We start from the raw sequence: 27,509 nt of genomic DNA, 5'->3' as shown, positions 1-27,509 counted from the left end.
GCAGATCTGTACTTCGGTCCTTTGTGTTTATACGAGTAAAACGTCTAAAATGTTCAAACAAACCAAAACAATATGATTGTGCACATCGGAATTTTCATGTCAAGCATTTTTTTACTATTTCCACGTGGGGGGGGGGGGGGGGTTGGGTTTGGGTTGACAATTATCCACGGCCCATACAAATTTTAAAATTTGTATGTTCGGTCTGGGAAGGCACTTTCCCTTTCGGCAGTGGACTGTATCGGCAATGATTGGTGGAGGAGGCAAGCGTCGATCTAAATCAATCTCTTTGAGCTCTGAAAAGAGCTGGGGGTGGGTTTCAACGCTTGCTCCGAACCAGGGATGTGTGCTTGGTAATTATTTAAACGGCGAACGGCTACGCTAGTAACTACTTTATTTCTCTACTCTTTCTCTCTACAAAGGTTTGCTTCCTTCTGTTGCTGATGCTTGCTCGTGGCCGGTCAAAAGGAAACTGAATGTCAGTTTGCCATTTTTGCCATTTAAATGATCTTTATTTCTTGTGATTGTGTGGTTTACATGTATGAATTTTTTAAGTGACACAGATGCGTCTTTTCAACTTTAGTACATTTGAGATTTTAATTATTATTTACAGTTCCTAGTCCTATCAGGCCTATTTTAAAGTATGACCACCTTGGTGGGATTGGTTTGATTTGAATTGGGAAAAGGAGACTACTTATAACTACTATTTACAACTACAACTAACCTACAACTACTATGTACACCTAACCTACTATATACAAATTGCTTATCAAATCATGTTCTGATAAATTACATTTTTGTGCAAATTTAGTCTTAATTTCGTTAATTTTGGAATCTATTTTGGCAATGCCTGCCTCTTCATGTAAATTTGTTATTCTAGTGTCGAAAGGACGATCAAGAACCATCCTCAGCACTCTATTCTGAGCTACCTGAATTTTGTTCCTGTGAGTCTGTGCACATGATTCCCACACCGGAGCTGCGTAGAGGATCGCAGGTGCTATGATTTGTTTGTAGACGGCCAGTTTGTTCACCCTTGAGAGGCGGGATCTGCGGCAAATCAGCGGATACAGACACCTAACCAAGGCGGAACACTTGACTACGGTTTTCTCCACATGCGAGCGGAATAGAAGCTTTTCGTCAAACAACATCCCGAGATAGGTTACTTCGGCGGACCACTCAACCCTTGTGCCATCCATGATTACAGTACAAGAGGGAGCCGGTTTTAGTTTGGGTGATTGTCGATGGAGGAACATGATTGTTTGTGTTTTGGAAGCATTGATTTTGATTTTCCACGTGGTGGCATAATCAGCAAAGGCGTTAAAGCATCGTTGAAGTTTGTTCGTTATTTCGCGAGGCATCCTTCCTTTGACAGCTATTGCGGTATCATCTGCGAACAGGAAGAACACACAACCGTCTCCAAGGGGAGGAATGTCGGAAGTATAAATGCTGTAGAGCAAGGGACCCAGCAGACTGCCTTGCGGGACTCCTGCAGGGATGGAAAACGTGTCTGAAAGACAACCATTCAACGATACCTTAAACGACCTTTGCTGGAGGTAGCTACGGGTGATTTTAACCAGATGTAATGGAAAGTTGAAGTAACAGAGCTTGTATACAAGCCCATTGTGCCAGACATTATCAAACGCTTTCTCAACGTCTAGCAATGCCATGGCTGTGGACTTGGATACAGCTTTGTTACTTCGGATGTTATTCATCACCCGCACTAGCTGGTGATTGGTGGAGTGCCCCTTTCTGAACCCAAACTGTTCCGGAAGGAGAATGTTATTTTCCTCGACAAACTTGAGCAAACGATTGAGAATGAGTTTCTCGAACAATTTGCTCAGCGCTGAAAGGAGGCTGATTGGTCTGTAGCTTGAAGCTAGCGTTGGGTCCTTCCCGGGTTTGCGGATAGGTATGATTTTCGCTGTCTTCCAGATGCTTGGAAAGTAGTGCAGTTCCAAGCATCTGTTGAAGACAGCAGCCAGCAGAGAGTGAACCTTCATGCTGAGATTTTTCAACACTAGGTTGAATATTCCGTCAAACCCGGGGGCCTTCATGTTTTTGGTGCATTTCAGCGCTGAGCAAATCTGTTCAACTGTGATTCTATCCTCCGGAGGGATGGCACAAGGGGAGGAATCAAAGTTGAGTACGCATTGCTCAACCTGAACTTCGAGCGGACTTTGGATGTTGGAGCCAAGCAAGTGCGATTTGACAATATGCTCACCAATCGCATTTGCTTTCTCCTGAGGGGTGATTATGAGCCGATCGTCATCATTTTCATCTTTTAGTGGCGGAATGGGTTTAGGGTGCGTCTTTAAGACCTTGGCAACTTTCCAGAATGGTCTGGAGCGGTCGTCCAGATTCTGGACAAGCCGCCCGAAACTTTCGTTCCGGAGTGAGACCATTCTGGAAGCAATCTCCTTGTTTAGATCGGCCATTTCACGTTTCATCGCTTGATCTCCAGTCCTCTGAAACTGGCGTCTACGAACATTTCTCAGGCGAATTAAGAGTTGGGTGTGGGAATCAATAGCAATAAACTTACCCCTCACAGGAACTCGTCGGATGCACGCCTCGTCAGCCACGGTTATGGCTTGGTGGAGTCCCTCCAACGCTCGGTCGATGTCCTCCACGGTGTCAAGCGGCGGGTTGTCGATGATGTGCCTGTCTACCACGCGTCCAAACTGGGCCCAGTTTACGCGATGATAGTCCTTGCGCAGGCTTGAAGCAGGAGCCACGTTGCAGCCCAGCTCAGACACCACCGGTTGGTGGTCGGAACTGAGTTCGTTCAAGGCTACCGGCTTGGACAAGCCGATATTTGTCAGGAACAGGTCTAGCGTCGATGGGTTGCCCGCCGGTGAGATAAATGTTGGCTCATCCGAAAACCAAACGGAGTACAGCCCATGCTGTGAGTGGTCGAACAGGAGACGACCGTTCTGGTTCTGCTGGTAGTTCCGCCAGGCCTCATGGCGAGCATTCAGATCTCCTCCAACTACGAAGCGGGAACCGGTACGGGTGATGGTGGACAGGTCCTTCTTGAATTTAGCCGCTAGTCCACTGCTGGCGGCACACTGTCGAGGGCAGTAGACGGCGATGAACTGGACGTATCCAGTCGACGACTCTACCTCCACACCAAGGGCCTCGATGATAGTTGTGCGGATATGGGACAGAGTGTGGTATTTTATTCCTTTCTTGACGACGACCGCAACACCACCCCCCCTGGAGCTGGTGCGATCAAGCCGGATAATGTTGTGGTCAGGCAACCAGAAGCTGTCACCGGACTTTAGATGGGTCTCGGTTAGAAGGCCCACGTCGATGCTGTGCTTGCGGAGGAAGTCGGCAAGCTCAATCTCTTTTGCTCTTACAGAGCAAGCATTCCAGGTGACGATACTTAGCGGTTTAGACGCCATACTGGATGATGAACTTACCGAGCACTTGGATCTGTTCGGGCTTATTGCGGCACTTACGAAGAGCACCGGACATGTTGACGAAGATTTCCATCAGTTCATCCGCTGAGAACAGATCGGGGTTGTTGTTTTGCGCTGTTGGTTGTCTCCAGAATCCAGGGGGGGATGGAGAGCTTTGGCCAGCAGAATCACCGGAAGTTGCTTGAGCGGAATGCACCCGCGAATTCACTTGCCTTTGCTGAGGAGCACGAAGGGGCGGGAAATCCTCCGTCCGAAATGCCGGGACTTTGTCCTTCTTGCGTCCTGGTTGGTTGTTAGTTGCCGCCTGTTTTCGGATGCGTTTGAAGTCCTCGCGTTTGGAGCACTGTCTGTCGGAACCTTGATGAGCACCACCACAGTTGGCGCATTTTAACGCCACGGCTCCATCCGCAGGGCAGTTGGAAGTGGCGTGTTCTTGAGCGCAGTTGCTACAACGTGGCTTGATGTTGCAGTTGCGAGTGCCGTGTCGAAAGTTCAGACATCGTTGGCACTGGGTCACATCGCGATGGCCTCCACGGTATGGCTCCCATCGTACGATTATGGAGTAGATTGAGCGGATAGCCTGCAGCGCATTCAGCGTCACCGTTCCCTTCTGGAAGTGCACCAGTAAAAGACAATCCGGGTACGTCTTCACGTTTTCGTCTCGCCTCGTCATCCGAAAGACAGCGATTGGGGCCAGCTTGTACCGGTCCTTGAGTTCTTCTTCGATCGCCTTGGGATCAACATCCGGTAGACCCCTGATGACTACCTTGAAGGGCTTTTCACCGGGGATGTCGTGCGTGAAGTATTCCGCATTGGAATCCTTCAGGAATTTGACTGCGATTTCGTATTCCGCTTTCGTCCGGAGCATCACCTTAGTGCCGATCCTGCTGATCTTGTACTCAGCTGCGATGCCCAGCGATGCGAAATCGCCAATGAGCGTCTTGAGTGGCACTACCTTCACCACCAGTGGAGGAAGCTTGATTTTCGCCGCACTCGGGCCGGCAGAATTCTCGGTTTCGACGGCGTCGCCGAAATCACCGATGTCGCTGGCGTTCGTCGCGTCCGCTCGTACCATCGGACTGACCTTGGTTCTTCTTCCTCTTTTTCGTCCGCTTCACCGGGACTGGGTTGGTATTTCCAACATCGGTGGGCAGAGTAGCGTACCTATTCGAGGTAGGTACCGAGCTACCCTCACCACTGTTCTTCTTCTCCGCTTGTTCACGAAGTCGGCTCCGAGAGCGCTGTCTTCCCATCACGCTATGCGACCGACACTACTGACGACGCGACGTGCAGTATATCTGCGAACGTTTGTAACAAACTATAGGTTAATCGAACAACTCGACAGAGCGAGCAAAGACCGAACTGTACTGCTTGACGTTCAAGCAGCTAATGATCTCCAGTGAATGTCAGTTTGCCTAATGGGTGCCACTTTTATAGGAGCGCGCTGTCTGCGCATGGTGATATGGACGTCGCTGATTGGTTAGTGTTGTTTGTCGCTGTTCGTCAGCGGCGATTGTCAAGATGGTTGGTTCACTTTCGGCGGAGACGGAACATACTCCCCCCGGTTGAGGTAACTCAACAATTACCAGGAGGTTGTACGTTATCTTCGATAGGCAGTACCGATATCTTGTTGATAGGGTGTCTGTAGCTGGAACCCCCTGCAACGATATCGACAGTTCGGACCAAACCGTCATCGCCTGGATATACGGCTATGATGCGACCCAACTTCCAGTTGAGTGGGGGTTGGTTTCGATCGTGGAGCAGAACAACCATGTTTTCACGGATGTTCGGCGTAGTTCGAAGATTCTTCTTTCTGGGTTGTAGGGTGTTCAGATAGTCGCGACTCCAAGCGCGCCAGAAATGTTCGCGCATAAGTTGCAGGTGTTGCCATCTAGTTAGACGTGCTGCCTTGACGTCTTCCAAGGATGGCTCGGGTATGGCAGTGAGAGGGCGTCCAATCAGATAGTGGGCTGGCGTGATCACCAGTGGGTCTGCCGGGTCGTTGGAGATGGTGAAAAGTGGTCGAGAATTTAGCACAGCTTCGATTTCTACCAGAACGGTGGATAGCTCCTCGAACGTGAGCTTTACGTTGCCGACAATACGCTTTAGATGGCTCTTGGCAGACTTGACTGCGGCCTCCCAAAGGCCACCGAATTCGGGTGCGTCCGGTGGGATGAAGTGCCACTCGATCTCACGGTTGCGGCAGAATTTCTCGATGGTGTTAACGGCTTGCTGATCCCGGAACTGTTGGAACAAGGCGTTCAGTTCATTGTTGGCACCTCGGAAGTTGGTTGCATTATCCGAGTGCAGCTGTTGGATCATTCCTCGTCGTCCAAGGAATCGCTTCAGGGACGCCAGAAAGCATCGGTGCTTAAGTCGGAAACCGCTTCTAGGTGGACGGCCTTGGTGGTCATACAAACAAAGACGGCCGCATATGATTTCACTAGAGCAGGACGGCGCACACCTTGCTTAATCAGGAAAGGCCCGGCGTAGTCCACTCCGGTCACGGCAAATGGGGGCGATGGTACCACTCTCGATGCTGGCAGGTTTCCCATCAGTTGGCTGGTATTGGTTGGATTAATCCGGAAGCATCTCACACACTTACGTGTAATTTGCCGGATGGTGGAGCGAGCGTTCAGAAGCCAATATCGTTGTCTCATGGCGTTCATCAGGCCAGACTGCCCGACGTGAAGCTGTTCGACGTGCATCTGTCGAATCAAAAGGCGTACCACCGGGTCCTTGTCTGGTAAGATGATGGGATGACGGCTCTCAAACGGTAGTTGTGAGCGATCGATTCGACCGCCCACACGAAGTAGACCATCGGTATAGATAGGACGCAGGTTTGCCAACTTCTTGCAGGGTTCGTGGGCAACAACTCGTTGAATCTCGTCCGCCAAATAAACGAACTGAACCACGTGGATTATAGCTTCAGTTGCCTGTCGCAGTTCCGGTATCATCAGGTGATGGTTTGTCTTCCGCTCGGCAAGGTTCTTCATACGGCAGTTACCAACGAATCGCAAGACGTAGCCCATTACACGTTGGATTTTGCGGAAGCTGCTGTATCTGGAGAAAAATGGGAAAGGTTCCATACTCACAGCTGCGGTGACGATGACTGGTTTCAGCTCTGACAGCAACGGATCTGGTACTTCTTCGGGTGGATCGATGTCGTATTTCACTCTCTGGAGGAACTCAGGGCCATTCCACCAAAGGTTGTTGTTCTCCAAGGCTCCAGGTAGTTGGCCGCGCGAGACGATGTCGGCAGGGTTCTGCAGCGATCTAACGTACTCCCACCGGAATCCACCAGTGTGTTCTTGAATTACAGCGATTCGGTTTCGGACGAATAATAGGAGTTGGTTGAGCGGTTTCTTGATCCAGGCTAGGACAGTCGTACTGTCACACCAAAGTACAATTTCCCGGAACTCCATATCCAGGGCAGGTAATACCTTCAGAACTAATCGTGTCAGCAGGAGAGCGGCACAAAGTTCTTTTCGTGGGATGGAAAGATCGTGAAGAGGGGCCAACTTGGATTTGCTTGTCAGTAGGCGGAGCTTCGCTGAACCATCGTTGAACAGGCTTCGTAGGTAGATGCAGGCCCCGTACGCCACTGTTGAGGCATCGGAGAACCCGTGCAATTCGAACGCGACGACTCCTTGGAATGTCACGCATCTTGGGATGGCGATGTTGTGCAAATGCGACAACGAAGCTTGAAGTTCTTGCCACTTTTGCGCCGTGTCTTCATCAATCGGATCGTCCCATCCGACCTTGAGCTGCCACAACCGTTGAGCCATTAGTTTTGCCAATACGATGACTGGAGAGACCAGCCCAAGAGGGTCGAAGAATTTGGCTATCTCCGAATACATTACCCTCTTCGTAACACGTTGTTGTAATGGCGGCGGTAGCTTCGGATGGTTTGCAATGTACAGCGTATCGGCATTCGGATCCCAGAGCAAGCCAAGGACCTTGATAGCTTCGTTTACATCACGTTCTTCTAACGGTACCCTTTTTTCCTGGTCTTCCACGGGAATGCGCTCGAGAAATTCTTTGGAGTTCGAGCACCATTTATGTATCGGAAAACCACCACGTCCTAGGAGCTGCTTCAATAGTTGTTGAGCTTCGATTGCATCTTCCACCGAGTCTGCGCCGGACAGTACATCGTCCATGTACGTCTCCTCCTTTACAATGCGAGAGGCGATAGGAAAAAACTCACCTTCTTCCTCGACGAGCTGTACCAGGCACCTTGTTGCGAGGTATGGAGCGGATGCTGTACCGTAGGTAACAGTACACAGTTCCAGAACCCGTAGCTTCTGCGACGGGTGTGGTCTCCAGAAGATTCTGAGGAAACGTCGATCTTGTAGTGCTTGCAGTACCTGCCGGTACATCTTGGCAACGTCTCCAGAAAAGGCGATCTTGAACTTTCTGAAGCGTAGGACGATGAAATGCAGATCATTCTGCACCACAGGACCGACTTGCAGGACTTGGTTTAAAGACAGCTTTTCGGATGACGACTTGGCACTTGCATCGAACACGACACGACATTTTGTGCTCGATGTGATGTGGAAGATAATACCTCTGCTGGTTGGGAGGATCATCAGCTTCATTGATTTCACGGCAATGTTCGAGAACCTCGTACTCTCGAACGAATTCTACGTACTGCGCTTGTAGTTCGGGATTGTTCATCAGTCGTTTCTCCAGCATCAGGAACCTCTTCAGAGCTAAAGCACGGCAATCGTCCAGCTGCGAAGAATTTTCGTTGAACGGCAAGCTCACGATAAATCTTCCGGACTCGTCACGCTGGTATGTGGACAGAAAGTGTGCTTCGCATGCCATCTCCTCGGTTGATAACTTGGGTACGTCCGGCACTTCCTCGATTTGCCAGAACTTGTACATCTTTCGCTCGATGTCTTCAAGAGAAACGTGGCTGGCATGCTGAACTGATACGTTGGAAATCTGTGGCTCGACGATGACACCAGATACGATCCACCCAAGGTGAGTGTCTCGCAACTGTGGCAGGTTGTCCGCCAGGTTGAGTTGGCTTGGCTTCAGTATATCAAAAAACAGCTCTGCGCCGATCAACAGGTCCACCTTATCGGGCGTGTGGAACTCTGGATCGGCAAGAACCACTCCAGCAGGGATGTCCCAATTGTTGATGTTGATCTTCGACGATGGAATTGTGCCCGTTACTTTCGGCGTCACTAGGCACTCGAGGCTGGCTTGGAAGTTGGATACTCGGGACTTGAATTTCAGCGTCACCTTGTCACGAGCGAGGGTGCGCAACGCGTTGATACCGGTGATCGAAACGTTGGCTGGCTTCTTCGGCAGACCCAGGCGATTGGCCATGTCTTCGGTCACGAAATTCACCTGGGAGCCGCTGTCCAACAGGACGCTGCATGGATGGGAATGACTGTTCTTATCAAACACCTGCACCACTGCGGTAAGCAGCAGTACCGTCTTGGTCGACTGGGTGAAGTTTGACGAACAGGTGGTGGACACAGGATGTTCCACGGGGGCAAGAATCTTCTGCACCGACGTCGACGGTTGACTCGGAGCAGCCGGAACCGGTGGCGGGATTGCCATAGATTCCGCGGGAAGAGAAATGTTTGACATTTTCTCCTGGGAGGGTGCCCCATCTTCATGGAGCAACGTGTGGTGTCGGCGCTGACACTTGTGGCACGTCTTGATTGAAGGGCAGTTCTTGGAACGGTGTCCTTTGCGCAGGCAGTTAAAGCAGACTCCTGCTGCTCGGATCTTTTCGTTCTTCTGGGAAGCGGTTAGGTTGTTCAGGGCAGTGCACTGGAAGTTCCGATGATCACCACCACAAATCTCACATGCTTGGGACGCATTGGTGGAAACTGCGTGGCTCTTCTGCGGCTGAACTCTTGAAGGTAGCTGGGCTTGTTTTGGCTTGATTGTTGGCGGCACTGACTGGAACGCTGCTTCGCAGTTTTCCAGTATCTGGCATCTGGATTTCAGGAACTCGATGACTTGGGAATACTTCGGCAGATCTCCTTTCTTCTGGGCCCCTTCCCAGGACTTACGGGTCGATTTATCAAGTGCTGAAATTATCAGATACACAATGATGTGTTCTGAAACTCCGGTGATTTGTTGCTGAAGGTAGCGCAAACTTTCGACGTGGTGAGTGGCTTCGTTCAGCAGTGTTCGCAGTTCCTTATGAGACTCCGACGTCATCTTCTTGAGGAACAACAACCCACGGATGTGAGTTTCCACTATGACTCGCTTGTTCTCGTATCGGTCCGTTAAAATGGTCCAAGCTTGCTCGTAGTTACCCTCGCTTAGGAGCTTAGCGTCCAGAACTCCAGTAGCATCTCCGATAAGAGCTTTATCGAGGTGATACAATTTTATGGCATTTGTATCCCCCGAGTTGGCCATCAGGTCCTGGAAGATGGCCTTGAACTTGGGCCATGCGTCGTAACTCCCATCGAACGTTGGGATTGGTGCTTTTAACGGTTGCTGCTGGATAATCACGTGAGGTGCTGCTGGAATGGCTGGAGGAACCTTTGAAGTGGCTCGAGCTTTTGCCTCTAGCAGTAACTCTTCCACAGCATTGGATACGTCGTAGTACAGTTTCTCGAAGCTTGCGTATTCGTCATCCTGTCCATCGAGCGCTTCATCGGGTACCAGGGCTATTACCTTGCTGTGGAATTGGCTGTACTCAGCGTAGGTAACAGCCAGGTTCTTGGATAGCACACCAAGTTGTGCCAATCCAAGCGTCTCATTGATCAACGTCCGATTAATCCGCACCAACTTCATTTTCGCTTGGGAGCGCTGGCGAACCAATCCACGATATTTCTTTGCTGTAGCTTCATCCCAGTCGGCTTCCCATTCGTCGAATCCATGGAACGATCCAGATCCATCCGATGGTGACGGATTTCCTTGTTGCTGTTCGACACCAGCATCTTGCACGCCATCGCGAGTCGCACCAGCATCTTGCACACCATCGCGTGTCGACGAACGCGTAATAGGCATTTTCGTATTTTTACGAAATCACTTTGTCTTTAACTTGTCGCGAACGCGCACACGAACTCGATTCACTTGCTATGCTTCGCGCACGACGGGCATCGGCAACAGCGGAAGCAGTTTTGTTTTGGCACTGTTTGCTAGCGTAGCTCGTCCGTTTTCCCCACTCGGAAGGCGGCAGGCAGTTCGATCCTTTTGGTAGGACTGGGCAAACTTTCGGGCGAAAGCTTCTTCAAACGGTTCGGTATCCGGTTCGTGATGGACCAAATTGATGTTCGGTCTGGAAAGGCACTTTCCCTTTCGGCAGTGGACTGTATCGGCAATGATTGGTGGAGGAGGCAAGCGTCGATCTAAATCAATCTCTTTGAGCTCTGAAAAGAGCTGGGGATGGGTTTCAACGCTTGCTCCGAACCAGGGATGTGTGCTTGGTAATTATTTAAAGGGCGAACGGCTACGCTAGTAACTACTTTATTTCTCTACTCTTTCTCTCTACAAAGGTTTGCTTCCTTCTGTTGCTGATGCTTGCTCGTGGCCGGTCAAAAGGAAACTGAATGTCAGTTTGCCTAATGGGTGCCACTTTTATAGGAGCGCGCTGTCTGCGCATGGTGATATGGACGTCGCTGATTGGTTAGTGTTGTTTGTCGCTGTTCGTCAGCGGCGATTGTCAAGATGGTTGGTTCACTTTCGGCGGAGACGGAACATGTATATGGACAATTGTCTACGCATGGGGAGGGGGGTTAAGCATACCGAAAAGCTGTCTACGTAGTTAGTGAACAGCCCCTAAAAAAAACACTGTTATCAAATAAAAAGCAGCTCACGCTACCACCAACGATCGACCAAAACAATCTGTGGGCAGTGTTGCGATATACCGTTAAAAAAAAGTTGATGCATTGTCCAATACTCATATTGTTCGTTTAGCTCGTATAACTTAAATTATGCACTCATAATGCTTAAAAACAAACAAATAATGTTGAAAACATAAATGACCTATGTAACTGTGATTATAACAAAACGTCCTATATAACATGTCCAATGTACACCTGACAAGAGCAAAATGTCCTATGTAACATTTTTCACGTTTTCATAGAAAAAAATGTATGAAACGGGTAGATTATAATTTCAATTTCAATTTTACTATCGCATTTTACTATTAAAGGTCTTAAAAATGTCAAAAGTTGATTTGGTTTAAAATAGTATCAAAAAAGATTTTGTCAATCTTCAACCTCGTTTTTCTCGAAAAGAGTGAAATGTTAGATAGGACCTTTTGAAAAGTTAGGCGAGAAATCATCGAGAGAAGTGATAGTTTACAAAAGCTGTTACGCCAAATTCTAAAGCCCTACAGTAAAAGTATGGACGTTTGTCAAAAGTTGTTCCAATCGAACCGTCAAAATGCACCGCTTTGGTCGATTGGAACAGCTTTGTTCAGTTTTGTGGTGACAGTCGTCCATACTTTTACTGTAGGGCTTTACCTAATTCCAGCTCTAGCTACACTCATAGAATAAATCACATATCCAATGGAAAATATTCATTAGAATTTCACATAACTTTCATGTGATATCATATTTGGGAATTGCACCACAAAATCACATGAACCTTATGTGTCAAATGCAATTTAAGTGATTTATCATATAGAAATCATGTGATCACATGAATGTTATGTGAAATCAGATAGATATCATTGGTTTTGTTAATGGAAAAATATTATGTGCATTCCCAATAGAAACTACATGAAAACTTGTTTCCGTGTAGAATTATTATTGTAGCTATGAAACAAACCTCGTTCTTTTCGAATTAAATTATATACACTGGAGTCGCATTTTACGCGGGGGATATGTGCCGCGTAAAAAAAACTACCAAGATTTGGATTTTTCACATGCTTAAATATTTTTTATAAATCGGATTTTGATGCCATTCGTTAATATAGCATGATATGTTCCATATAGACATATTTTAAAAATTTCTGTATTTACACCAAAAATTGTGATTTTTTTAAAAGTATGCTATTCGATTACCTATACTACCCATAATCGCATATCAGTCCCATCTTTGCTTGATTTCCTATCCATATGGGACTGATATGCAATTATGGGCAGTATAGTGATTGGAATCAAGACGATAGGTCGTATCGTTGTCGAGAAATCGTTAAAAACGTACCGCGTAAATTGCGACTCAGCGGCACTAACCGCGTAAAAAGCGACTCCAGTGTATTAATATTTTTTCTACGGATGTCAAAATTTCATTCACGGTAAGAAAAAAGAACCCAAAATTAAGTTCCTTTCACTCAACACGTGGCTTCAGTGAGGCTAGCCAAATATAAGTTAAAGAAGAAAACTCGATTTTGAGTAATCCTGATGAAAAATCCATTGAGTACCTAACGATCAATCGAATGGAATAGGTGAAAAATACCCAAGCATCCAACCGGTTTTCGTTACAACTTTTTTTGTCACTACCCCCTACGGATACCATACACAAACGATATCATAGATGGTACGACCATACTGCATAAAGTTGGGATGATATCCTGAATTGATGGTTAGGCGTTTCTTATGTTTATGCGGGATATGTACCAAACACTAACGAAGACTAAATAAATGTAGATTTTAGGGATAACATATTTTGATAAACTTTTTTTAATTTCGATTGAATTCATATTTTGATATCATTTTGATATTTTTAAAAAATATAATGAAAAACAAAATTTGATATTTTATTAACAAAAAAGCATCCACATTTTTGTTAATAAAATATCAAATTTTGTTTTTCATTAATTTTTTTTAAATATCAAAATGATATCAAAATATGAATTCAATCGAAATTAAAAAAAAAGTTTATCAAAATATGTTGTCAACATGATTTCAAAAACAAAATAAGATGTCATTTGAATAGTATTTTGATATCCGACTTTGCTCGGGAAGTGTCTGCTTATAAGGTTGGCCCTCCGTTTTTGGCCCTTCATACAATGGTAAATTGAATACAATCAGGTGTTGTACTTGATCAAGTCGTATACTGCCGGTAATCGCAAGTCAGTCCCATCTGCATTTTTATCAATTTTGAGTTAGCATCATTATTCAGTTTATCTTTCTATGTTTTTTTAGATGTGCTGTTGAAAAAAGGTGGTTTGTTCAAGAAAAATAAAAAATACCAAGTCAAATTGTCCCACAGCGAAAAGTAACCGCAAGTCAGTCCCATTAAAAAAAATATGTTAGAAATGTTAGACAACTCATCGCATCATGAGATTTGTCTCTAGACAGATTTTGTCCACTTCCCCTAGGGTATCTGGAACATGTCCGGTTGTGGCCAATGTAGTTCTTACGATACTCAGTTTGACCGCCAATGGATTTGGCTTTGAATTCTCATGTGATTTGATGTATCGCTTGAAGGATTTTGATTTAAATAGGATTAACCACTTCTCCGGGGATACCTGGAACGATTCTGTGACACTACCCCGAATGTCCTACTACCCCGAATGGCCATTACCCCGAATGTCCTACTACCCGAATGGTCATTACCCCGAAATTAAGACAAATGGAAGAACAGCAAGGGATCAAAAGAAGGGTACATTTTTTAGAAGGAAATTTCGTTTTGGAATTTATACTGAATACAAATTATAATTTTTTATTGGAATTTAGAAGCACTTAATTTGCTAATATAATTATTATGTCTAGGTACATATAAGAGCATTTTTAAAATTGATTCATGTAAATCAGTGAAGCAAGAGTTCACTATTAGCGAATTCGTTTATTATTCAGTTCCAACCTGGATCGGGTATCAAGATTTGGTCTGCTTGTTTTCTGACAAACGTCAGTTTGATCGTTTGTTTTTAAAACCCAGCTCAGGTTGAGGTTCGCACTGACAAAAAGTTCGGTTTCGCACTGGGTTGGAACTGGTTCCAACCCCGATAATAAACGAATTCGCTATATGATTCGCGAACTTTTCCCTACGCATAGCGCATTATTGTGTGATTACTGCGCACTACTTCCAACACTATGTTTAACATACAGAACAAAAGTAAAATGGTTTCTTGCTGATGGGTTATTCCAGTTTTTTTTACCTGGGACGAACAAAGATATAATTAATATATGTCAAAGCCAGAAGTACTTGAAACACGTTAAATCTTAGTTTAAAAGCATGGGTTATGATTGTGTAGATTGATTAGAGATTTCAGTTATTTATTAAATAAACTTCAATTAGAGAATTCAGAAATTTAATTAACATAAGAGATAGGACGCGGGGGGTCCGCTTAGGGAGGCGACTAGCCTATGAAGTTGTATAATAAATCTTCCTATTTAGTGTATTTGTTAATTACAGACAATGTCAATAGCGAAAGTCATATCTTCAACCAGGCGCTTACGAACAAGTGAAGTTTTAGGAAAGATGTGTTAAATATGTTGATAGGTTTGAAATAAGAATTAGGATTGTTGTGCTTTAGTTTTCGGTAATGTATGATGTGTCAACAAAACCCTTTTGAGCAAATTTTCAAACATCAAATTGATTGAGTGATTTATTGAAAGACATTGCGTCATACATCTAACATAGTAGTAGTAGCAGTGTCGCATAATCTTATCACAATTGCTGCAAATAGTGCTGGAGGGGCCGGCATGGCTGAATACGGATCAAAACTAACATAACTACTAACACTAAAATGATCTTTCTATTGTTTGGATCAAGTACAAGTAATACTAATCTACCTTTATGTATGTTATACTCCCTTTTAACCCATTATCTTTATGAATGGCGAATCATATGACGTGAGACACGTACAAGCTGGAGCTCAAAGAATTACTTCGAACAGGATATCAAACAAATTCAGGACCAATCCAAATGAGACCAGAAACCAACAAGGCATCGGGGCGTTATATACTCGGAGAGGTATTTGATAAATAATCAAAAAGTGGTAAGTTAAAATCATAGTGGAGCCAAGGATCATGAGAGGTAATTGTCAATAATTCATTAATTAGTAGAAATCTCGATAACTTTTTCAAGGTAGCGTATCGGCTTTTGTAGGCGGTGCGTTTGGTCGTCGATTTGGCGTAGCTGGTGGCTCGCCCGCGCGTGCTGGCACTATCATCAGATAGGGGAAATTTTCCTCTACCTGCTGGTGGTGTTGATAAGCGTGTGCGAGCTGCCGGTTGCGCCGGATCGACGATCGGATGCATTGTTTGCAGGAGCTGGTGCTTCCCTTTGAAAAAGTAATCGAGAAATAACCTTATTATCCTGTAATAGATATTACTATTTTTATATATCAATGAAATTAGTCATGACAGAGTAACAGAACGAGTTTAAAAACAATAGACACAAGTTGACACAATAAACAAAACAAGTGGGGGTTAATACACAAGACAAAATGACAAAATAAGTGACGACAGAAGACAAGACTGGGACAAAAATCAACCTTTAAAAAAAAACAAGGATGCGCAATTATATTATCAAAATTATTTGGATCAACACAAAAACAACAGTGACCAAACGGGCACCATAGCATAGGAACGTCTGTGTGTTGATTTAAAATAGAGGCTCATCGAAGCAAAATTTATCAATAAAAGGGTTCCAGTGTAGAGTTTAAGCAAGTTGCTGCCACAAAAAAATTATATTACATTTTTAAAATAAAGTTAGAATTATTATTATTCTGCATCTTCGAAATAAAATATAACGGAAGCTACTTAATAGCCATTCGATTTTCGTAATGAAAATTAAAAAAAAAAAAAATTGGGCAGCTTTATTTTTATGTGTGTTTGAGTGTTTAACGACGATTTAATGACAAGATGGCTTCGTTTTTTGTGAATGCGATTCAACGAGACGGTTCAGTTGTAAGAGCAGGAAGGCTTCAGATTGTGAACAGCAAACAGTAAATTAAGTGTTTCTAAATTCCAATAAAAAACTATCATTGATTCTATAACATTCCCCAGAATGTACCATTCCCCAAAAAAGCATTCCCCAGAATTTATCATTCCCCAGAATTTATCATTCCCCAGAATAGATGATGAAATTAGTAATTTATCACTTTTTGTTTGGTCATTTGATATTATATTTCAGTTTTATATTACAGAACATGGATCTCTCCATCCATTGACGTAGAAAAACGTAGTAAGCTTAAACCTTTTCGAATATTTCAGAGTTTTAGACACAATGATTTTTCTAATGTAAGGCGTCCATAAATATACAGGTCCGCAAGTATCTTGCGCACTGATTAATACATCTTCTGAATACAAATTTTCTCGATAAATTTTACAAATTTGATTAGTTTCACTTTACTAAATTGACGATACACTACGTTTACTTTTATGGAACTATGTATTTATCAATTCCAAACCATTTTAAAGCTCTTTAGAAAATGACAACCTTCAAGTTTTCGAGCACTTCGTTCACCATTTAAAAAGTCAAAGGGTCTAATATGAAATCCAATTCAACCAGTCGGTAACTGTTAAACCTTATCAAAGAATTGTTCGACCTTTTTTTTTTCCTTTGGTTTGTTTTTTCCGTCGATCTTGTTTTCCGTGCTGAGCACCAATGCTACCGACGTGCCAGGAAGGCAGCTCCCACACCTGGACCCTACCTATCGACCCATCAACTCATGAACCGGGGACCAACGGCTTTACTTCCCATCCGAAGGAAGGCGTGATCAGAGATGTTATGCCTCAGAACATCCCGGCGGCGCCGACTGGGATTGAACCCAGGCCTGCTGGGGTGAGAGGTAATCACGCTTACCATTACACCACCGGCGCCGTTAATTGTTCGACCTGAGTTGAAGAATTTCTCGTTATGGATTGAAAAATCGGTGCATGAACGTTGAACACAAATTTATAACATTATTCCACACGTTATTATCCCAAATGGTCATTACACCGAATCCCTTGCCAAAAGCTATTGATTACATATTTTCCTTATATATTAAAAGAAGGGAATATTCCCTTCTTTATCATACATCCAAAGAATTAATTATTTTCTCTTTTATATATTCAAAGAAAGGAATATTCCCTTCTTTATCGTTTATCCAATAATTAATTATTTCCTTTTGTTATATTTTCAAAGAAGAGAATATTCCCTTCTTTATCATATATTTAACGAATTAATCATGTTCTCTTTTATATATTCAAAGAAGGGAATATTCCCTTCTTTATCGCATATCCAAAGAATTAATTATTTCCTTTTGTTATATTTTCAAAGAAGGGAATATTCCCTTCTTTATCATATATTTAACGAATTGATTATGTTCTCTTTTATATATTAAAAGAAGGGAATATTCCCTTCTTTATCGTATATCCAAAGAATTAATTATTTCCTATTGTTATATTTTCAAAGATGGAAAACCCCCTTGAGCCCCCTCCCCATGGACATGGAGGTTGACAGTACTGAAGCAAAGGGTTATGTTTAATTTCTTTATATTTGCAACGATGATGATTTCCTATAGTGACACATATTACCTTCTTAATGCTTCAGTATGCCTCAAACGATTAATTCTTGGTTGTTAATAGAACTTCCTTGATGAAATCGGCTGCTTCACGCAGACTGAGCAATTCTGATTATAGTATCAGATTTGTTCTGTGTACAGAGGAACTTGGAGGGCTTATTTGGAACTTCTCACCAATAAAATAATAATCTTCTAGTAAATTTTGCATATCACTTTATTAAAATTTTATTTTATTTTAGCATATTATTTTTGTTACTGTCAATTGGCATTAGCATACGATACAAAAGATTCAATATTACTTGCTCGTTTTTGTGTAAAATAATCAAAGTTTTTGTGATCTGATAGATTTCCCAGTTTGGTTAGAAGTTTCGAAGCTAACGCATGTCCACAGGCATAATAGAAAGATAGGCAGAAAAAGTGTATCATGAAGAATGGTTGTATGCACTTGCTAGAGATGAGTGATTTTCGGAGTTTTGAATTCGTTAGATGTTGTAATGGGGATTTGTATTTGTTGGATACGGCAGTAGATTTTGGGGCGGGTATTTGACGCATAGAGCCTGTCAATATCGCTTTCAGAGTGTCGCAGTCAGCGGTTTTATGATTTTTGAGCGCTCGCGATTCGTAGAATTGTTGATTGTGACTGCAAGTGGATCTGGCGGGTTTTGTGTATCGGACGCTTGCTTTTTGGCCTCTTGTGACTACATTTGCAGAGTATCATTATAGCGTCTAATGGTTTTGAGATTACTGGTTGCGTGAGATATATTTTGAGAATATCTTTTTGAGATTTTAGTAGTCACGTTTTGTTTGTAGTTTATATTTTATTTCTTTCATGTAATTATCGTAAATAATAGTTATTCAATAATAGATAATTCATCCATATATTCAATAATAAATTGACGAATGACTATAATTTCAGGGCTGTTACAACAGGCGCGGATTTCGCGATTCTCGCGGATTTGTCGCGGATTTGAATTTTCAGTCGCGAAAATCGCGGAATCATTAAATGATGTCGCAAAAATCGCGAAGGGACTGATGTGCTGTCACAAAAAATGTGGAATTCATTGTAATCTTTCCGTCCCGGATTATTTTGCTGTCATCAATTTTGTTGTTCATTTGGCTCTTAATTTTTTACCGGTTCAAACCAAACACCCTGCAAATAATCGATAAAGATGATCTCAATTCCAAAGTCACATCGGATTTACACGGAAATTCCCTAAGGTCTGTCCAATGTGAGACTTTTTCCTTTTTTCCATTATGAACATAGCATTTTTCGTTGTCAAATCATAAATGAATCGTATATAAAGGGTGATACGGTCAAAATTTGGTCAAGGGAAAACGCGTGTAAATCGGTGAAATCGTTTATTTAAAAAATCAAATTAAATTTCTTTTTCAAGTTCAATTAGTATAAAATTCAGGAAAAATATTCAGTTAGGCTTCCGCTTTTCCAAATCCGAATTGCCGGGCCTTACGCTTGACCCCTGCCATCAGATTTTGTACAGCCACCTTGTCCACCTTCTTCGCCGCAGAAAGCCAGTTTGCCTTAAACTGCTGCTCGCCCTTAGCAGTTTTTTTGGTCTTCTTTAGGTTTCGCTTGACAATAGCCCAGTATTTCTCAATGGGGTGGAGCTCTGGCGTGTTGGGAGGGTTCTTGTCCTTGGGAACCACCTGCACGTTGTTGGCGGCGTACCACTCCATGGCCTTTTTACCGTAATGGCAAGATGCCAAATCCGGCCAAAACAGTACGGAACAACCGTGTTTCTTCAGGAAAGGCAGCAGACGTTTATTCAAACACTCTTTCACGTAAATTTCTTGGTTGACAGTCCCGGAAGCTATGAAAATGCTGATTTTCAAGCCACAGGTACAGATGGCTTGCCAAACCAGATATTTCTTTGCGAACTTTGACAGTTTCATGTGCTTGAAAACATCTGCTACCTTTCCCCTTCCTTTTGCCGTATAAAACTCCTGTCCCGGATGCTGCTTGTAGTCGGCTTTGACGTAGGTTTCGTCGTCCATTACCACGCAGTCAAACTTCGTCAGCATCGTCGTGTACAGCCTCCGGGATCGCGCTTTGGCCGTCGTATTTTGTTTATCATCGCGATTTGGAGTCACTACCTTCTTGTAAGTCGACTCGTTTTTTGGCTCGATGCACAGTTGTAGACGATACACCCAGCTTATTTGCGGCATCTCGGAGAGAGAGGTTAGGGTTTCGCTTGAAACTACCGGCAACTCTCTTAGTCGTCTCAGCGGCTTCCGGTTTTCGATTTCCCCCCGATCCAGACTTCCTGGCTGTCGACAAACGTTCCCCAAACACTTTAATTACATTTGTAACGGTTGATTTGGCAACTTTTAGCGATTTTGCCAACTTTGCGTGCGAGTAGCTCGGATTTTCGCGATGCGCGAGCAAAATTTTGATAGCTGCTCTTCTTGCTTGGACGGCATTTTGACAACTGAAGAGTGAATTCCAAAATCAAAATAGGAGCAACATTCTACACACACACACACCTTCAAAATGAGGGGTGTTCAGGTTTTTTAAATGCAAAATTGAAAGAAATACGTCAAGTTGATATTGACCAAATTTTGACCGTATAACCCTTTATGCGAGCAATTGCCATGTATACCGGTATTTTAGGTTCTCCAAATCGTCCTGGAGTTCAGTTGATTTGTTCTACTATATCAACCAAGACTCCAATAATGTCTGTAGTATCGAAATATATCCAAACAGATTCAAAGTGTCTATGTGGATTGTACCCGACCTATTGCTACGTATACAAGATGCAATAAGTTCTGAAATCATTTGGGATATTAGATTATTTTTCTACTAGATCACCCAAGACTAATTCAATATCTGTAGTATCGAAATATGCCCAAATAAATTTGCAGTGTCTATGTGGATCATGCCAAATGTTCTAGGATTTCCAAATCGATAATTCGATACTACAGATATTATCCTAGTCTTTGTTGATCTAGTTAAACAAATCATCTGAACTGCAGGACGATTTGGAGAACCTAGATCATCTGGTATACGTGGAAATAATTAAACATTATCCATATAGACACTTTGAATCTGATTGGACATTTTTCGATACTACAGACATTATTGCAGTCTTGGTTGATCTAGTAGAACAAATCAACTGATGTCCTGGACGATTTGGAAAACCTTTAATTTTCTGTATACATAGTAATAAGTCGTGCATGATCCATAAAGTCACATATATATTATTCGGTTATTATTTGACAACGAAAAGTGCTAGGTTCACATTAGAACACAACTCAAGGAATATCCGTGAAAACACACAACCGTGACGTGACCAACAAGTGTGACTTATGAAACTATGGTAATATCTCGATTATGTGCAAGGTATTTGGTTTGAATACGTCAGAGACGCAAAGGTTAAATTTAAAAAAAAATTACATTGCAAATTAAAATGCGTTTTTTTTAAATAATGTTTCATCAAATCTAGGCCCGTAGTATTCAATAGAATCTCATAATGTAAGGGTGTTTTATTATGTTCACTAATTACTCAGATGATAAATGCTATTTAAAAAAAATCAAAGGTTACAAACGATACTCTTTTAGCTCAGTCGGTAAAGGCGCAGCTACAAAGCAAGTCCATGCTGGAGGGGACTGAGTTCGATTCCCGTCCGGTCTATTAATTTTTCGGGTTGGAAAATTTCTCTACTTTCTTTGGCATATGATGGTACAGGCATAGAAAGCTCTCAATTAAAATGTGAAAGTACTTCAAAGAACACTAAGTTGAGAGCAGGCAAAAATCTAATATGCTACTACATAAGCAATAGGCTTGAAATGCCATGTAGTAGTATACAAATGCTATTTTTAGACAATGAAAACAGTTTTTTTTTTGTCGCGGATTAGTATTTGAAGTCGCAGATTTCTTTTGAGAAATCGCGGATTTCGCGGTTCAAATTTAGAAAATCTTGTAACAGCCCTGTAATTTGGATACCTAACAATTGGGAAGAATCACTAGCAATGATAGGTTGCGGAGTGTTCGCCTTCGAAAATATCGAAAGACATTAAATTGGAGGCGGATTCTGGTACGGAATTACAGGCTTTTGAGCAACTTATCGTCATAAAATTAAAAATTACATTTAGGTATTAGTAAAAAATGTGGATAGTAAGTTAGATATATTATGGTATGAACTTTTGCAACGTTTTTTGTTTGTTTGTTTGTTTTTTTAATATTTTTTTTTATTTATTTATTTTTTTAAGGTAATTATTTTTGAACGCCGTTAAAACTAGGAGATGAGGAAGAAATATAATCTTTTGGTGCAAACACACAAACACACCCACACACACACACACCCTGATACACAAACACATCATGACATTAGACAAGAAAACATCCAGACATTAAAACTGACGTACGGATGAGAAGAAGACATAGACAAAGACAGACCAATGATTACCGAACCATAAAGATTTTCAAGAAGATTATGATTAATCAATATCGTAAATCCGGTGTTTAATTGGTCACCATAGACTCATCCGTCCGGCATCGTAGTCACTTGAAAATTTTTCTCATCAACCCCGATCATTGCAATCCTACGGGGATAAAAAAAAAACAAAAAAAGATGGGAAACCCCCTTGAGCCATTAAGGGGCTGTTCATTAACTACGTAGACACTTTTTTTTTTATTTTTGACCCCCCCCCCTGCGTAGACAATTTTCCATACAAAATTTTTAAAATTTGTATGGACCGTGCACAATTGCCAACCGACCCCAACTGTCTACGTAGTTTACGAACAGACCCTAAGAAGTTTTTTTTTTTTTTTATACGCGTAAGAAGATTCCAGGAGTGACTACACTGAAAAAAGTTTTCACTTAATTTCTATTAGGAACGCAAATAGTATTTTTCCAAAAACAAAAACAAAGATTTTTACCTGAATATCACATAGCATTAGAAATTCTATATGAAAAATCACATAGATTTCATTGGACACATAACGTTCATGTGATTTGATGGTGAAATTTCCAATTATGGGATCACATGAAAGTTATGTGAAATTCACATGGATATTTTCCACTGGTTATGTGATATATTTTATGAGTGTATGATAAACAAAAATAGTCAATCTAATACATGGCATACTTTTCTAGGGAATGGTACATTCTGGGCATGGTGCATTCTGGGGAATGAGATTCTGAGGAATGGTTTTCTAGAGAATGTTATAGAATCCTATAATTTGTATTCAGTATAAATTAGAAAAGGAAATTTCCTTCTCAAAAATTTACCCTTCTTTTGATCCCTTGCTGTTCTTCCATTTGTCTTAATTTCGGGGTAGTGGCCATTCGGGGTAGTGTACTATTCGGGGTAACGGCGTTCGGGGTAGTGTACCGTTCGGGGTAGTGACATTCGGGGTAGTATCACAGAATCCCTGGAACATGTCCGGGTGTGGTCTACATGGTGCTGGTCACTCATCATGACTCTTATTGATCTTATTTTTGAATTCTCATGTGAATTGATTTATCGTATGGAGGGTTTGGCACGTTTATGAAAAGCTATGGTCTGATGAAGACCCATACTCACCGGAATATGTTCCGGCCATTGCTCTGGAACAAATCCACAAGCATTCAATAGTGTTCTATGGAACCATGGTATCTTTCTACTGTTTAATACTGTGCTAAACTAATGCAGCATCGTCATGGAATTGTGACTGACTTGCGGTTATTTTTCTCATTGACGTTAAATGTAATCGCAAGTCAGTCCCACTCAGATTTTGGCCATAAAATAAAAATTTCACAATGTTTTTTTTCAAAATTTACGGGTAAACATAGATCCGGAGAACTTCGAGATTAGGGCGTAATTGCTTTTTTAAACAAACACTTGATTTGACGATTCCTCGCGAATTAAAGCTCAATCTAAAAAACTAACAACACAAACAGGTAGATGAATGGTTCCTCTATCATTTGGTATAGTTTGTTTACTAGATTGTTCTTTTATTCGCGAGAAATCAGCGATTGAAATGTTTGTTTACAAAAGCAATTACGCCCAAATCTCAAAGTTCCCCGGAGATGCATTCAATCAAATTGTACGTTTATTTTAAAATTTATCCCTCAAAGATAAGTGTCAAATCAGAAAACTTGTAAAATCTTTGAACGCCGTTTTCTCATTTCCAGTTTTTTACAGATGGGACTGACTTGCGATTATGGGCAGTACAGTCCACTGTCTAATGGTTGTGCCTGCAGTAATGAGTGGTGTACTTTACATACAAAAGGGGACTATAATGAATAAAAAAAAACCTAAAAAAAAACATTCCCAAGGAGGTTCACCACACCTAGTATATTTTTTTATGTTATGTCCATAATCAGAGTGCGACTGACTTGAGATTACATTTATCGTCAATTGGAAAAAATAACCGCAAGTCAGTCACAATGCCATGACGATGCTGCTTTAGTTTAGCATAATATTCAACAGTAGAACGTTATTGAATGTTTTTTTGGGATCGTTCCGCTGGTTCCGGAACTATGACCGGAACATATTCCGGCGAGTATCAGTACAGCAAAAGTATGTTCCTGTATTTTCTGCACTCTGATGTATATGATTTCCAGCAACTTATGCCTTGTTCAGATTACAGAGTTATAACATGCTACAAGGTTGTTGTAATAATTATCGACATGAAAAATGCCATCGATATACTACCCATAATCGCATATCAGTCCCATCTTTGCTTGATTTCCTATCCATATGGGACTGATATGCGATTATGGGCAGTATAGCCGTGTAACATTGTATAACTCCTTATTGCGAACATAGCATTATAGTAATGCTATGTGCAGACTGTTTTTTTTTCTTTGATTTGTTTTCCGTCGATCTTGTTTTCCGTACTGAGTACCAATTCTACCGACGCCAGGGAGGCAGCTCCCACATCTGGACTTATTAAACGTGTTTCTCTTTTCAGCTTCCAGTGCAGGACCGAAAAAACCTAAACGGGTGAGCGATTTAAACGCTATGGGTGCTCCAGCTACTTTTGCACCCCAATTCAACGCTTTTGAACAAAACGCGCCGCCAATAGTAAACAACACTGGATATGGCTCTAATCAATACATGGCAAGCAATGACTATGGTTTTAATCAATTTTCAAATATACCAAATGTGCCACAATCACAACCAAATGTTTCACAACATCAGCCTGTGAAGAATCAACAGGGTCCTGACAATGGTAGTTTCCCAACTCAGTTTTCTGTTTTTCAACAACCTATGGTGCAAGGTATGGCACTACAATATGGACAAAAGTTGGCTGATCAGGGCAAAGAAATTGTACATACCCATATCGAGAAGTATATCCCAGTAACGAAGCTGAAATACTATTTTGCCGTAGATAATAAATACGTGATGAATAAACTTCGCTTAATTTTCTTCCCGTACACACAAAGGGTATGTAATGATACTGGCTCATTTTGCACTCTTGATTTTTATTCTTTTTGTTTCTGATTTTAGGATTGGTCCTTAAAATACGATCATGATAATCCTGTGCAACCTCGTTACGATATCAATGCACCAGATTTATATATACCCACCATGGCATACATAACTTATGTGGTTCTAGCAGGCATGGTGCTTGGTAAGTATTGTATAATTCTAGTCGCAACAACTGTGGTAACTTGAAAACAAACCTTTCCTTTGGAGCAAATTTAGTCATCATCGAAAAATGTACTACTCCATAATTGAATATCAACGGCGCCGGTGGTGTAGTAGTAAGCGTGATTACCTCTCACCCCAGCAGGCCTGGGTTCAATCCCAGTCGGCGCCGCCGGGATGTTCTGAGGCATAACATCTCTGATCACGCCTTCCTTCGGATGGGAAGTAAAGCCGTTGGTCCCCGGTTCATGAGTTGATGGGCCGATAGGTAGGGTCCAGGTGTGGGAGCTGCCTTCCTGGCACGTCGGTAGCATTGGTGCTCAGCACGGAAAACAAGATCGACGGAAAAAACAAACCAAAGGAAAAAAAAAATTGGATATGCCAATTTTCAGAACAGTGAAAGAGCATTTTAAATCGTGCAGCACATTTCATTCTTCTTGTGTTGGAGAGCTACCGCCCCTCTCTCTCTGTGCAGGATTTAAATAAAAAAATGTGATTTTTTAAAAGTAAAGTATCGCATAAAAAACTCGCGTAAAAATCGTAGCACACTCGCTTTTCGAAAAATAAAAGATTTTTAGCATAACACCAAAGTATTTCAGAAAAAAATGAGGGGAGGGCAGGGGGTCGCTCATTTAACCCTTAAATGCATAGTGTTGCCATAAGGTAACATATCTATGTTTGTCTTTAAACATGGTGGAACAACATTTCAATAGAAAGCGCATGAAAAAAAAAAATCATCCCAAAATAATAAAAAATTATGCATTTAAGAGTGAATCTTTGGGTCCGCTTCGTAGCATCGTGCTTAGCAATGGGCGATCTTGGATGGAAACTCAAAAGATCTATTCTTTTGGTTCGATTTATTGATTTTTTGAATCGATCTCAAACAAGACAAAAATCGACTGGATCGATCCTTTTCATTCGGTTTTTGTTTCGATCCAAAAAAAAATTCAGTGATTTGCATTTGCAATTTAATATTGATTTTTTTTTGTCTTCACCTTTGCACATCACTTGCTTTGAACATGGATTCTGCAAACAACCAGTGTGACAGTTCAGTAGGCAAAACGAGAAAGAAAAGGTTTGGGGCTCCAGAGACGATTATAAACCTTTTTGACGTTTAATTGTGTTTCTTTATCTAGCACACATGAATGAACGGATGGTTTGTTTTCCCACTAATCTATTTCCCTCTTGATCGCGCTCATTCGATTTAAAAGGTGCAGTAGTGTGCGCCGATTAAACATCAAAAAGCTCTATAATCGTCTCTCCGTGCGGCTCTCGTATAGTACTTCGCATTCTCTTCCACTTCTGTCTTTAACATCATTGAATACCAATAAAACGAATATAATTACCTGTTATATCACTCACCTAATCAAGTATCCTGAGCAAAAATTTTCACGTTAAATGAAATCAAAATAGTCATTTACTATATTCTCATCATGTATGTATGTTACACTCACAACTTTTACTGCGTATGTACTACACAATTTATTTTTAAATGATATCAATCATCACCCTAAATTACTATTATGAGTGGAATGTCATAACAAGATAGCTTATGTAACGTAATATCAACTTTAGACTGAACTTGGCGTTAATCTGCACCAACTTTCCTATGGTCCGATATATTTGAAACATTTTTGTGCCATTTTGAAAAACGAATCGATTCAAAAGATTCATTCAAAACAATTGATTAAAGGTGAATCGATTTTTTTCAAAAAAAAAAAAAAATCGATTCACTAAGATCGATTTTTGCCTTAAGATCGCCCAATGCTAGGTGGTACCTGTCGATTTGCAAACTTGGAAAGACGTCTACATTGAATTATCTCAAATAATAATAGTACGCAATACATTATTGTGTTTTCCCTACCAAAATAATTCAAATGGAGCCAAATCAAATTTATTTTAGCAGACATTTATTCTTCTCACTTTGCTCACATCCTGAGCTGTGGAGGTCTCTAGCCATCTCCTGGTCCCATCCCTACATAATGAATTTATATGATAATATGAAACTACAGTCAAGATTCCTATAGTACGGATTCGTTCTTGCCGGATTCCTATAGTACGGTTGCCACTGGAATCCTATAGTACGGTCGATCCGGCATTAACGAATACA

At 41.9% G+C, this 27,509-nt stretch overlaps 2 protein-coding genes across 2 annotated transcripts in view; one reads left to right on the top strand and one right to left on the bottom strand.

Moving 5' to 3' along the window:
• The window catches only part of Yif1 (Yip1d-interacting factor 1), a 48,989-nt gene that overhangs the window by 638 nt on the left and 20,842 nt on the right, over window positions 1-27,509 (top strand). The window contains exons 2-3 of the mRNA XM_065233845.1: window positions 24,720-25,195; window positions 25,259-25,382. Of these exons, the coding sequence (XP_065089917.1) occupies window positions 24,720-25,195; window positions 25,259-25,382 (600 nt within the window). The remainder of the gene's footprint in view (window positions 1-24,719; window positions 25,196-25,258; window positions 25,383-27,509) is intronic.
• LOC135711106 (uncharacterized) lies at window positions 4,286-12,184 on the bottom strand. The gene is made up of 2 exons (XM_065233844.1): window positions 6,863-12,184; window positions 4,286-6,795 (listed from the first exon to the last, which is right to left on the bottom strand). The coding sequence occupies exon 1, from the start codon at window positions 10,401-10,403 to the stop codon at window positions 7,863-7,865; it is 2,541 nt and encodes an 846-aa protein (XP_065089916.1). The 5' UTR covers window positions 10,404-12,184; the 3' UTR covers window positions 4,286-6,795; window positions 6,863-7,862.

Source organism: Ochlerotatus camptorhynchus, unplaced genomic scaffold (genome assembly GCF_037179485.1).
Source record: "Ochlerotatus camptorhynchus isolate MF236.1 unplaced genomic scaffold, CSIRO-AGI_Acam_v1.1 ptg000422l, whole genome shotgun sequence".
Lineage (NCBI taxonomy): Eukaryota > Metazoa > Arthropoda > Insecta > Diptera > Culicidae > Ochlerotatus > Ochlerotatus camptorhynchus.
Note: the sequence above shows the minus strand (reverse complement) of the source record. Positions and strands in the feature narration are given on the sequence as shown.

Excerpts from the sequence above, each read along its gene's own strand:
- LOC135711106 (XM_065233844.1), bottom strand. The coding sequence starts at position 10,403 with ATGCCTATTACGCGTTCGTCGACACGCGATGGTGTGCAAGATGCTGGT.